The 13,341-nt window shown below is 43.9% G+C and overlaps 1 protein-coding gene across 2 annotated transcripts in view; it reads right to left on the reverse strand.

The window, feature by feature from the left end:
• HMCES (5-hydroxymethylcytosine binding, ES cell specific) overlaps positions 1-12,554 on the reverse strand; it is a 29,638-nt gene extending 17,084 nt beyond the window's left edge. The window contains exons 1-4 of one of the 2 annotated variants that reach the window (XM_004475944.3): positions 12,472-12,554; positions 11,560-11,758; positions 6,035-6,178; positions 5,062-5,187 (exon numbers count right to left, since the gene is read on the reverse strand). In XM_004475944.3, coding sequence (XP_004476001.2) covers positions 5,062-5,187; positions 6,035-6,178; positions 11,560-11,742 — 453 coding nt within the window. In that variant the 5' untranslated portion in view covers positions 11,743-11,758; positions 12,472-12,554. Of the gene's footprint in view, positions 1-5,061; positions 5,188-6,034; positions 6,179-11,559; positions 11,759-12,306; positions 12,446-12,471 lie in introns of those variants that run through there. The other variant, XM_058288155.2, reaches the window with a different exon arrangement.
• Positions 12,555-13,341: the final 787 nt, after the last annotated feature.

Consider the following 13,341-nt stretch of genomic DNA (forward strand, 5'->3'; position numbering starts at 1 on the left):
CATATTCTTTCTATTAAAAAAACATGAAATTTTTGTGCTAATTATTTACAAATCCTATTTTTGGAGTTTTCCATATTGTATCACATACTCTATGGAACTGGATCTCAAATGTCTCTGCACACTGAATTTACCTCGGGGTTTTAAAAAATTCTAATGCCTGGGTCCCATTCAGAGATATGAATTTAATTGTTCCTGTGCTTGGCATGAGACTCAAGAGTTTGAAAAATCCTCAGGTGATTTCAATAGGCATCAAAGTTTGAGACTCACTTCTCTAATTATCTGAGCCCTAAAAGGAGTCTCAAGACTCACAACGTGTGGTAAATGATTCTGCAGCCTGAGCATGTGAGAGAATTTGGTATAAAATAAGTTGAAGGCCCCACCCTAAACCTACAGAATCAGAATCTGCATTTTAAAAGACCCCAAAGAATTCATATCCCAGATGGATGTATTTAGTGGCATCTAGAGTAGTGACTCCTTTCCAGAAGGTTTCAATCTCCTATGCCCAGATCCATTAGAGGAATCACTATTTATGTCAGCTACAGCCTAACAATATGTATATTATTAAATATGACTTAAAAGTCGAGATGACTCCTTGTCCCACGGGTTGTAGAATGGATGTTGGGTTAGCAGTCATGGGAAAAAAAACATTCATTTTGATGTACATCTCACCAGAGCTCTTGGATGACCAGGTGCATTGTCAATGAGCAGTAATATTTCGAAAGTATTCTTTTTTTTTCTGAGTGGTAATTTTCAAAGGTGGGCTTCAAATATTGAGTAAATAATGTTGTAAACAGATGTGCTGTCATACAAACTTTGTTGTTCCATTTCAGCATGATTCTTAAGGGCCCTCAGATTTTTAAAATGGTAAATAAGCATTGGCTTCAACTTAAAGTTACCAGCTACATAAGCCCCTAACAAGAGAGGGGCTAACAACAGGACAGAGTCTGTCCTTTAAAGCTCTAAAACCAGGGATTGACATCTCCTGTGTAATAATGAAAGTCCTGGATGGAATCTTCTTCCAAAATAAGACTGTTTTGGCTACATGGAAAATCTGTTGACCAATGATCTTAGCCAGATCTTCTGGATAACTTGCTGCAGCCTCTACATCAACACTCGTTGCTTCACCTTCTACTTTCATGTTAAGGTGATGGTTTCTTTCCTTAAACCTCATGAACCGACTTCTGCTAACTTCAAACTTCTCTTCTGCAGCTTCGTAACCTCTCTCAGCCTTCACAGAATTGAAGAGTTAGGGTCTTGCTCTGGATTAGGCTTTAGCTTAAGGGAATTCAGTAGGAAATGAATAGTCCTTTCAATAAATGGTACTGGGACAATTGGATGACAACATGCAAAATAATAAAGGTGGACCCTTACCGCATACCATATACCAAAATTAACTCAAAGACTTAACTTTAAAAAGTAAAACTATAAAATTTTTCTCATGACCTTAGATTTGGCAATGGATTCTTAGATATGATACCAAAAATGCAAGGGACAAAAAGACAAAGTCAATAAACTGGAGTGATCAAAACTAAAATTATTTGTGTACCAACAGACAATATAAAAAATGGTAATGTGGGGAAGCAGCTGTGGCTCAATTAGTGGGGCTCCTGTCTACCATCTTGTCCCAGGGCCTCCCTGTGAAGGCAAGCTGGCTCAAGCGCCGCGGAGAGCTGATGGCCCATGCACCATGGAGCGCTGACACAGCAAGATGACACAACAAAGGGAGACAAGCAGACACAGAAAAAATGTGCAGCAAATGGACACAGAGAATAGAGTAAAAAACAAGCTGCGGGGGGCGGGGGCGAGGAATAAATGAATGAAATAAATAAATCTTAAAAAAAAAAAAGGTAATGTGCTTGCTTCCACAGCACACATACAAAAATAAAATAAAATAAAATGACAACCCACAGAGTGGGAGAAAATATTTACAAATCATATAGCTGGTAAGGGCCTAGTATCCAAAATGACTATTACAACTTAACAACAAAAAGACAAATGACTCATTTTCATTGGAAAAAAATGCAAATACAAACTACAGTGAGATACTACTTCATATTCACTAGTACACTGGCTATATTAAAAAACCTGAAAATAAGTTTTGGTGAAGATATGGAGATACTGTAACACTTATTTGTACACTGCTGGTGGGAATGTAAAATGGTGCACCTGCTGAGGAAAACAGTTTGGCAGTTTCTCAGTAAATTAAATACAGAATTACTATATGACCCAGAAACTCTACTCCTAGGTATATACCCCAGAAAAATGAAAGCATAAGACCATGCATACACATATGTTCATAACAGCATTTTCTACGATAACCCAAGTCCATCAATAGATAAATAAAATGTGGTATATCTATACAGTGGAATATCATTCAGCTATAAAAAGGAATGAAGTCCTGATACATGCTACAACATGGCTGAACCTTGAATGTTATGATAAATGAAGGAAGCCAGACATATTGTATGATTCCATTAATATAAATATCCAGAAAAGGCAGATTAGTGGTTTCCAGGGGCTATGCATTGAGGGAAATGGGGCTTAATGACTATGGGGTTTCTTTTGGGAATAATGAAAATGTTCTGGAATTAGATACTGGTAACGGATGTATGACATTATAAATAAACACTGACTTGTAAACTGACATGGTTGTAATCGTGAATTTGTTATGTGAATTTTACCTCAATAAAAATTAATATGAACAGAAACAAGAGTGATAATCCTGGAATTAAAGGGAAATAAGTCATACAATGGACAATTCTGCAAACTGGGGTTTCTTCATCTTTCATAAATTAATCTCTACTCTAGCCCCTACCTATCTAGTACCCTTCGCTCAAGACAGAACTGCTCCTGAGCAAAGAAAAGACCTTAAGGGAGGGGGAAGCAATTTATTAGTTGAAGGTCAAATCTTCGATGACATGTCACAATAGTCATCTTACTGTCTCTAGACAAGCGAACAATCTTTTACCCCAAATCAATGCGAGAGACAGAATGCAGCGACCAACCACATTAATGAGTCACCTAAAAAAAAAGACTCATGTATTAACTGTTAGGGACAAAAATATTTCATACTAGACACCAATATTAAAGCAATGAATCAGTGAGTCACAAGACTTATACATTCAAATTTCAGGGAAGCGGGTGTGGTTCAACTGACAGAGCATGTGCCTACCATATAGGAGGTCCAGGGTTTGATATCCAGGGCCTCTTGGCCCGTGTGGTGAGCTGGTCCCCGCACAGTGCTGCAGTGCGTAAAGAGGGCTGTGCCACACAGGGGTGCCCCCCCACACAAGGAGTACGCCTCGCAAGGACAGCTGCCCCACGTGAAAAGCGCAGCCCGCCCAGGAGTGGTGCTGCACACATGGGGAGCTGGCGCAGCAAGATGACACAACAAAGAGACACAGATTCCCGGTGCAGCCTGACAAGAATGCAAGCAGACACAGAAGAACACAGAGCGAATCAACACAGAAAGCAGATAACAGGGGGGCAGGGGAGAGAAATAAATAAAATAAATCTTTATTAAAAAAAAAACAAAAAACAAATTTCAGTTCTTCCCCCAATTCACAGAACTCTTTATGCTGGTTTCTTACTATAAAGTGGCACAAATTTCTATTACTTGCCCATACCACCAAGAAGTAAGGAAGTCAATAATTACTGTCTAATGAATGAATGGGTCATTCTGTGGAGTTAAAATAAGAGTCTAGGAGAACAAGATAGTTTTACTTTTCCTCTTAGCATTTCAGTTTCTTCATCTGTAAAATGCTAACAGTACTTTTTTCACAGGGTTATTAGAAGTACTAAATTAATAAACATTAAGCTCATAATGAGTACCTGGCTCACAGTAAGCACTTAATATTTGTTATAATTAACAGATATCCATTTCTATAAATAGTCTTATCACCTACAAATCATTCCTGTGTTACTAGATTGGCTGCAGAGGGCATTTTCTGTGGGTGAGCAAATTCCCTTGACTGTAAGAAGTTCCAAAAAAGAGATGATACCATCTGAAGAACAATTCCCACTGTTACTAAAGAACAATAACAAAGCAAACTGGGTGTAAGACTCTTTAGCAGTGTAAAACTCATAAATCTAAGTAAAAGAAAACATAATGTTACCATGTCTGATTTATTTTCAATCTTCTGATGTTATGCTATGAACAGGTCAAATTTATTATGTCTTAAAATGAAAGGTCTATGAGGGAAATTTTAAACATCGAGTTATCACATATATGCCTAGCAATTCCACTGAGATTTATGGCAGCATTATTCATAAAAGCCCAAAAGTATAAACAACCCAGATGTCCACCAACAGATGAATGAATAAACACAATGTGACATAAAATCTATATAGAGAGGGAAGCAGACTTGGCCCAGTGGTTAGGGCGTCCGTCTACCACATGGGAGGTTCGCGGTTCAAACCCTGGGCCTCCTTGACCCATGTGGAGCTGGCCCACGTGCAGTGCTGATGCACACAAGGAGTGCTGTGCCATGTAGGGGTGTCCCGTGTGGGGGATCCCCATGTGCAAAGAGTGTGTCCCGTAAGGAGAGCCACCCAGGGTGAAAGAAAGTTCGGCCTGCCCAGGAATGGTGCCACACGGAAAGCTGACACAACAAGATGACGCAACAAAAAGAGACACAGATTCCCGTGCTGCTGACAACAACAGAAGTGGACAAAGAAGACACAGCAAATAGATACAGAGAACAGACAACTGGGGCAGGTGGGGGGGAGGGGAGAAAAATAAATAAATCAATCTTTTAAAAAAAAATCTATACAGAGAGAAAGTAGATAACTGGTTGCCATGAACTGTGGGAAAAGGGAAATGGTAAGAGTTTTTATGGGTACAGAGTTTCATTTTGAGGTGATGAAAATGTTCTGGAATTAGATAGTAGCGATGGTTGTACAACTCTGAATAAACTGGAAACCAATGAATTGTACAATTTAAAAAGGTGACTTTTATCTCAGCAAAGTTATTAAAAAAATTTATGAAGAAAAATATGTGCTTCCTTGAATTAATCTGCTTCATAGATTTCCAAACACTACTGTGAATGGTAATGAAGATACCTTTTCTGTTTTGATTTGGGGGAAGTAGATAAAGTATGGCTGCGTCTGGCTTGTTCCCTGACATCGCTGCCACTCATAGAATCCATCTGCTAGAACAACACAGCGTTGTCCCTTTCCCAGAGGCACCTGGGGGAAAATATGAGCAAGGTATGGTCTTAGTAATATAATCATGTTTCACAGACTGCCATTACATTGACTTGAGTTAAAATCTCAGGTCCACTAATGTGTGAACTTAGGGCAGTTATTTAATTTCATTGTTCCTAAGTTTTCTTGTGTACAAAGTGGTGAAAATAACACACAGATTTGAAAAGATTAAATAAAGTGCACAAAAGCAACCAGTTCTCTAACAAACAGGTACTTGTGGTAGCTAGTCTCCAAAGTTGGCCCCACAATGAACCAGGGATCCCAGCATTTATACTTTATGTAGTCCCCTCCCACCTGAATTTGGGCTGGCTCAGCAAAACCAATAAAACAAAGCAGAAGTGATGCTGTATAAATAGTTAACAAAGTCTTACAGTTTCTGCTCCGCTCTCTTAGATCTTGAGCTCTGGGGTAAGCTATCCTCCTTAAAAGAAGCCTGACTACCCTGAGAATCCTATGCTAGGCAGCAGAAAGTCCTGCAGGTGCTCTAGCCATCCCAGGTAGGTATCAGGCATGTGGGTGAAGAAACCATCTTGCACGTGCAGCCCCAGACGCCATCTGAGAAACCTACATGAAAACCACCCAGTCCAGCCCAGTCAACTACCAGAATATGACATAATAATTAATGGTTATTTTAAATCACTAAGTTTTGGCATGGTTTGTTACACAGTAATAAATTGAATAGTACTCAACATTAACAACTGGGAACATTCTTTAGAACTTTAAGATAGGTTCAAAAAAAAACCTTATTATATTCCCAGGTATATAAGACACTAATAGCTGTTAGAAATAATAACAGAATATATGCATTTTCCCTAGACCAGCTACCTACTTTAAAGGACAGCTTCTCCATCATGGTATCACTACGACAGTTGATAGTGTTGAACGGTAGCTTGGAAGGATCATCTTCTTTGAACCAAGACGGGACCAGGCCCCATCGCATGGGGGCAATGATACGCTCAGATGAGTCTGCATCCTGCCACAGAGAAAGGTGAGATTTAGTGAGAACATAATGAAATTCAGAAAATGAAACTTAGCACATACATTACTATTAGGCATTGAAATATAAATAAGATTATTAAAAAGGAAAGAAAGATTCTACTTGAAGACAATTTTAATATTTATCATGGTGTGGATAACTTCTGAGTTTTTTAGCAATCTCATTTATTAGAATATAAGACGTTCTGCTTGGGTAGGGTGGGGGCTATGTAGAGATTTAGTTCCTGTATACTTAATTAGTGCTTACTATGGAAGATGCAGTGCTAGATCTTGTACTTCATGTGGTCTCTGCTGCAATTACTCAAGCAACTCAACTATGTCATTGGCAGCACAAAGCAGCCAAAGGCAGTATGTACATTAATAAGCATGGCTATGCTCTGTAAATTTTATTAAGATCAGGCAGTGGGCCAGATATGCTCTGAGGACCAAAGTTTGCCAATCTCTGATACAGAGAAAGCATAGGGCTTTGTAAGGAGACCCTGATTCAAAAATCCCTTCTTTGCTACTTAAAATGTTAAACTAATCTCAATTTCCTGGACTCTCAACTTTTTTTACCTGTAAAACTAGAGTGAATAATACCTACGTACCTTGCAAGATAATTTTTAAGAATTAAACATAATACACCTAAAATATGTGGCATGGATTTTTTAAGGTTAGGATTTTTTAAAAACATTAAAATTTTTCTACATAAAGGTGATTGTTAGTCATGAGGATAAGTGAGGCTTCTTTGAGTAAATCAAGCTCAGGATGTAACCTGGGAGTCCAAAAAACAGGGGGGAAAAATGAGAGTAGGGATGTGGCTCAAGCAATTGGGCTCCTGCCTACAACATGGAGTTCCTGATGCCTCCTGGAGAAGGTGAGCTAGCATGGCAAGCTGATGCAACAAAGAGACACAAAGAGGAAAGACAATGAGAGACACAACAAACCAAGGAGCTGAGGTGGCTCAAGCAACTGAACGCTTCTCTTCCACCTGGGAGGTCCCAGGTTTGGTTCCCGGTGCCTCCTAAGGAGAAGACAAACAGATACAGAAAGCACACAGCAAATGAACACAGAGAGTAGACAGTGACCACAAACAACGAATGGGTGGGGGATAAATAAAACAAATCTTAAAAAAAAAAAAAAAGTTATGAAAGGATGGAACTCTAAGAAATGAGTCATAGTAATAGTCCAGGAGAAAGACTTCCTTTAATTTTCTTTTAAGATTTTATTTCTTTCTTTCTCCTTCCCCCCATTGTCTGCTCTGTGTCCATTCGCTATTTGTTCTTCTGTGTCCACTTGCATTCTTGTCATGTGGCACTGGGAAACTGTGTCACTTTTGCTGTTGTTGTTGCGTCAGCTCTCTGTGTGTGCGGTGCCACTCCTGGGCAGGCTGTGCTTTTTTTGCATGGTGTGGCTCTCCTTGCAGGGGCACACTCATTGCGTGATGGGGCACCCCTATGTGGGGGACATCCCTGTATGGCACGGCACTCCTTACGCGTGGCAGACACTGTGCATGGGCCAGCTCAGCACATGGGTCAAGAGGCCCTGGCTATTGAACCCTGGACCCTCCATATGGTAGGCGGACGCTCTTATCAGTTGAGCCACAACCACTTCCCTCCCTTTTCTTTAAAGTCAGTTCCTCTACTGTGCTCCTTTTACCACCCTTGTCTTCCTTCTTCAGAATCCTGCTCTATCAGTCAATTCCCTTTTCATATGTAAGCATATATATATACACACACACATATATTTTTCCCCCCTTAAAGACAAAGGCAGCCTAGATATGCTGTATGCCAAGAAGTAGGAATGAAACCAATCAATGAATGCAAGATAACTACAGAAGAGACCTCAGAAGAAATGGGAGGGGAGGAAACTTTAATGCAAGTGTTAACCTCATGAGAGATAGGAGGAAGGAAGAGAAAGGTGAAAATATAAAACTTTTGTAAACTCTTCAGAATCAAATGTGCCATAATCTAAGCTTATAGAGGCCCTTGGCCAAATCATATATGAGAAAAAGAGAGACAATATTATAGAATGGCCAATTACAATTATCTGTCATCAGAAATTTGTAAGACATGGTAATTTTGCCTGTCCCTCTCTAGGGGACATTCGCGAATGTCAGGAGACATTTTTGGTGGGCAAGACTTGAGGGTGGGGTGGGGGTGGTGGTGCTACTGGCACCTAGTGGGTACAGGCCAGCTACACCACTAAAATCCTACAACGCACAGGACAGCTCCCCAAAGAATTATGCCACCGAAAATGTTAGTGTTGACATTGAAAAATCCTGCTTTCACAATGTCTATGGACCACTTTTTAACAAATATTTTATTCTGGTAAAACTAAATGTAGTAGATAAGCTTACATAGAATTACAGTTCCAAAGTAAAGCAATAAAATATATAAATTATTGCAGTTTTCAAAGAAAAGTATAAGAGCCAAAGGATGGCTAAATAAGTTTTGGAACCAAATTGTTTTTGTTGTTGTTGATTTCTGCCAAATATTTTATTAAATTAAAATTTTTTCCTCATTTTTTAAATAATCTTTTTTCTTTTAAAGATACACAGATCACACAAAATGTTACATTAAAAAAATTAAGAGGGAAGCAGATTTGGCTCAATTGATAAGAGTGTCTGCCTACCACAAGGAAGTCCAGGGTTCAAACCCAGGGCCTCCTGACCTGTGTAGAGAGCCAGCCCACACATAGTGTTGATGGACGCAAGGAGTGCCATGCCACGCAGCGGTGTCCCCCATGTAGGGGAGCCCCACGCGCAAGGAGTGCTCCCCTCAAGGAATGCTCCCCTCAAGGAGAGCCGCCCAGTGTGAAAAAAGCACAGCCTGCCCAGGAGTGGTGCCGCACACATGGAGAGCTGATGCAGCAAGATGATGCAACAAAAAAAGAGACACAGATTCCCGGTGTCACTGACAAGAATGCAAGTGAATGGACACAGAGAACAGACACCAGCGGGTGGTGGGGAGAAATAAATAAAAAATAAATCTTTAAAAAATAAAATAAAAAATATGAGGGTCCCATATACCCCAATCCCCACATCCCCCACTCTTTCTGCTTTGACAGCTTCTTTCATTAGTGTGGTATATTCACTGCATTTGATGAGTACATTTTGGAACATTGCTACACAGCATGGATTACAGTTTATGGTGTGTTTACACTCTCTCCCAGTCCATTCAAAGAGTTATGGCAGGAGATACGATGTCCTGCATCTGTCCCTGCAATATCATTCAGGACAATTCCAGGTCCCAAAAATGCCCCAATATCACACCTCTTTTTCCTTGCCTTCAGCAACTCCCGTGGCCACTGTCTCCACATCAATGATATAATTTCTTCTGTTGCTAGAATCACAGTTAATTCTACAGTAGAATACCAGTAAGTCCACTCTAATCCATATTTTATTCCTCCATCTTGAGGACCCTGAGATGGCAATGTCTACTCCACCTCTAAATCAAGAGGGGGTTCGTGTATGCTCAGAAGACTTGAATCTCTGGACCGTCTATCTGCCAGCTGGGCCCTGAACATCAGCAGAGTTGTAACACCTACTCTCCAGTTTGTTGGACTTACCCAGATCAGCTAACAGGAAGGTGAGGATAGTCAACCATTACACCAGGGAATCAAGAGAGTCTACAGCTGCAAGCAGGAGAATTCCATCTATCAGCCATGTGGGATCTATGGACCACTTTTAACTCCCAACACTTGCATGTGTTCACTCAACAGCTGTAAACCAAACCCAAATGTTAGGCTTTGCCCTCTACTGGGGACTATGAACAGAAAGTGGCTGGGAAGCCAAAATACTGAAAGTATTGCTCAGTATTAGTCATCTTTTCCTCTACCCTTATGGACTGCTGACCACAACAGCTGGAGGTGCTGGGGCAGATAAATGAAAGAGGAAATAATTTGCAAATCGGTGGTTTCAAATGCAAATGTTACAATCTATACACATGTGCTGACCGTTGATGATTTGGAATAATAAACCGCTGAACTGGTTCCAAGTTTGCTTCACAATTTATAGGTTTGAGAAAATGAAACCAAATCATTTTATTTACCAAAAGTAGGAAACACTGGCAATCTTAGCAAAACTTGGTAGAGATGTGAAGTCAATACACTACATGAACAAACTAACACCACTGATCCAAAAAGAGCTGTCTGCTAGAGGCTTGACCTTCCCCCATTCCTGGATCCAAGAAGTATCCACTGGGTTGTGGACAGTGGTGTGAACCTGAATCCCAGCTCTGTCCCTCACTAGTTGGGTAATCTAGGATAAGTCATAAACTATCTATTCTTCTGTTGAATAAACTTTTCTGCTAAAAAAAAAAAAAAAGAATAAGACATATACTTAATCCTTTTTTCTCCTCACCCGAAAGTATGCCTTCCTCTGAAACTTGTCTTTTCCTTTCTCCTTCAAGCTTCTCCATGATATTTACCCTGATTTATCTGATTAAAAATTTTTTTTTCAAAGTTTCAGTAGGGAAGTATGCATCCTCTAAAATAGTGACTCAAGAATGAAATATTTCATGAGTTTTTTTTGACTACCATATTATCACAAGAGTTCTGAAGAGTATGTACCAGACGTATAATCAACTTTATAATGTGATGTCAGCATTACAGATTATACAGAACCAAAATCCAGAAAGGAAATAACCATTATTTAAAAAACAAAACACTATTAAAGTCATTCAAAATAGTCAAGACATGGAGAAGCTATTCATTTCCGAATGAAATTTTTATTACACTAGACACAAACGCAAACACACACACAAGACTTTCAGGAGATAAGGCAAAGAACTAAAACACAATGGTAAATTATTGGTCTCCCAACATTACAGGGGTCAACACTACAAACAGAGAATGCAATTAAATCTCAGACAGCCAAACCAAATACATCCTTTCTCGCTTCAGTAAGAGACAAGTATAGAAAGACTGAAAACAAGCAGAAAGAACAAACTTTTCAGTGTTCAAAAAAACATTAGAGGAGCTTTAGATTAGCAGTCTTCATTCTATCCAATTCAGGAGATTTTAATTTAGCTGAAAATCTTTTTTTTTTTTTAAAGATATTGAAATGCTGCTGCTGCTGCTTAGAGAGGTTTGAAAGCTGTTGCAGTAAAAAATGTATTCAAATAAAAGTCCTGGGCTGGTATACCTTGTACGGAGAAGGCCTTTATATTGAGAGCTTGAAGAAGGAATACTCAATGGTCCTCTAAAGTTCTAAGACACTAATAGAAATTTTTGGGTGAGGCCCAGAGTGGCTCTCAACGTGGGGCTGGAACGCGGTCGGCAGGAGCTGGTGTTTAACGCCATCTCGGAGCAGCGCACACGGGAACCTGCAGCAGGGGACGCGCCTGCCAGGCCGGGAGAAGCCGAGCGCCGCCTTACCTTCTCCAGGTGCAGGCGCGACAGCAGCACGGGGCTGCGCGCCTGCGGGCTCTGGTTGTAGGACGGGCGGTACCGGTCGGCGTCTCTCCACTCGGGCAGCCGCGGCCGGCCCTGCGCGTCGCGGTAGGCGCAGGCCCTGGCGAGCGCCTCTGGGGGCAGGTGACACGACGTTCGCCCGCACATGGCTCGGCGCGACCTCCTGCGCTTCAAACCGCGGCGTCAGGGCGCCTGGCGGCCCGGCGGCGCGATTCCCGCCTTCCAGCCCCCTCCTGAGACCCCAGGCCCTCCTGAGACCCCAGGCCCTCCTGAGACCCCAGGCCCCTCCTGACCCCAGGCCCTCCTGAGACCCCAGCCCCCTCCTGAGACCCCAGGCCCCTCCTGAGACCCCAGGCCCTCCTGAGACCCCAGCCCCCTCCTGAGACCCCAGGCCCTCCTGAGACCCCAGCCCCCTCCTGAGACCCCAGCCCCCTCCTGAGACCAGTCCCCTCCTGAGACCCGAGCCCCCTCCTGACCCCAGGCCCTCCTGAGACCCCAGGCCCTCCTGAGACCCCAGGCCCTCCTGAGACCCCAGGCCCTCCTGAGACCCCAGCCCCCTCCTGTGACCCCAGGCCCTCCTGAGACCAGCCCGGGGGCGTCGTCAGAGCACCTGACCCAGGTCTGAGGGAGCCCCGCAGCCCCGCGCGCGTCCCGCCGCCCTGCCGTCCCGCGCGGCGCCCTGCGGGCGGGAGGCGGCGCCGCGGGCTCTACCTGGTTCCGCGCGACGGGCTAGAGGAGGCGCCTGCGGGCGCCCGGGGGCCACCGACTCCTCGCCGCGGGGACCCTCCTGTCCTGGCGCTCCAGGCCCCCTTCCTTTCCCTTCTGCCTTCCCCCCACCTCAGCGCCCGCCCCGCGCCTCGCCCCCGCGGCCCTCACCTCAGCCCCGCCGCGCGCGCTGCGCGTCTCGCCCGCGGGGTCACGCTCCCGCGGGGTCACGCTCCCGCGCCAGGCCCCGCCCCCCGCCCCGCCCCCGACGGCGGGTGCGCCCCGGAGCGGGTCGCGCGCCGGAGGCGGGTCTTCTCCCGCAGCCGCATCACAGAGGACGGGGTCATGGAATCTGGATCCGCGGAAGTCCCCAGGGGTCCCTAAAGGGGGGCGGGGGCTCATCGACCCCAAGGGCCTCTGGGCCCCACTTTCCTCCGGGGGCGCCGGGTGCCCCGCGGGAAGGGAGGGTGGGGAAGGGGCGGCTCAGGGAGCGCTCAGGCGGCCGCCGGGAGCCCCAGCGCCGCGCTCTCTGGCGGGAACCTGGCGTGTCGGGAGCAGGAAACGAAACTCTGTCCTCTGTACCTTGCAGTCCCAAGGGCCTCATAGTTTGCGGCAGAAACTGAGGAGCATCAGGAAGAATCCCATGAATCACTTAAGTGACCGTTAAATATTGGTGGGTGACGAACGAGACTTCCCAAGGCCCTCTCCTCTACCAACCCGACTCACTAAAGGCGAGGCCACGAGGTTTTTGGAACAGGCTGTACAGGTGTATTTGAGCTGGTAAAAGTTTTGAAAGCTTGAGTTCAGTAGGGGTGGCCTCTGAACTTGCTCTCTTGGGACATCCACCAGCGACGTCTGCTTCTGCAGCCAAAAGAGCGTGCTCTGGAGGGCAATTCCTCCCCCGTTCACTCAGCTGGACTGAGCTGGGAGCCAGGCAAACCCCAGTGCCAATTCCACCTCTGAGCTGACGCTAGGAAGCACCCAGGAAATTTACTTAAACCCTTTGGGGCCTCCACTGATCACCTTTAAAAAGGAGGTGGC

The sequence above is a fragment of the Dasypus novemcinctus genome, chromosome 26 (assembly GCF_030445035.2).
Source record: "Dasypus novemcinctus isolate mDasNov1 chromosome 26, mDasNov1.1.hap2, whole genome shotgun sequence".
Classification (NCBI taxonomy): Eukaryota; Metazoa; Chordata; class Mammalia; order Cingulata; family Dasypodidae; genus Dasypus; species Dasypus novemcinctus.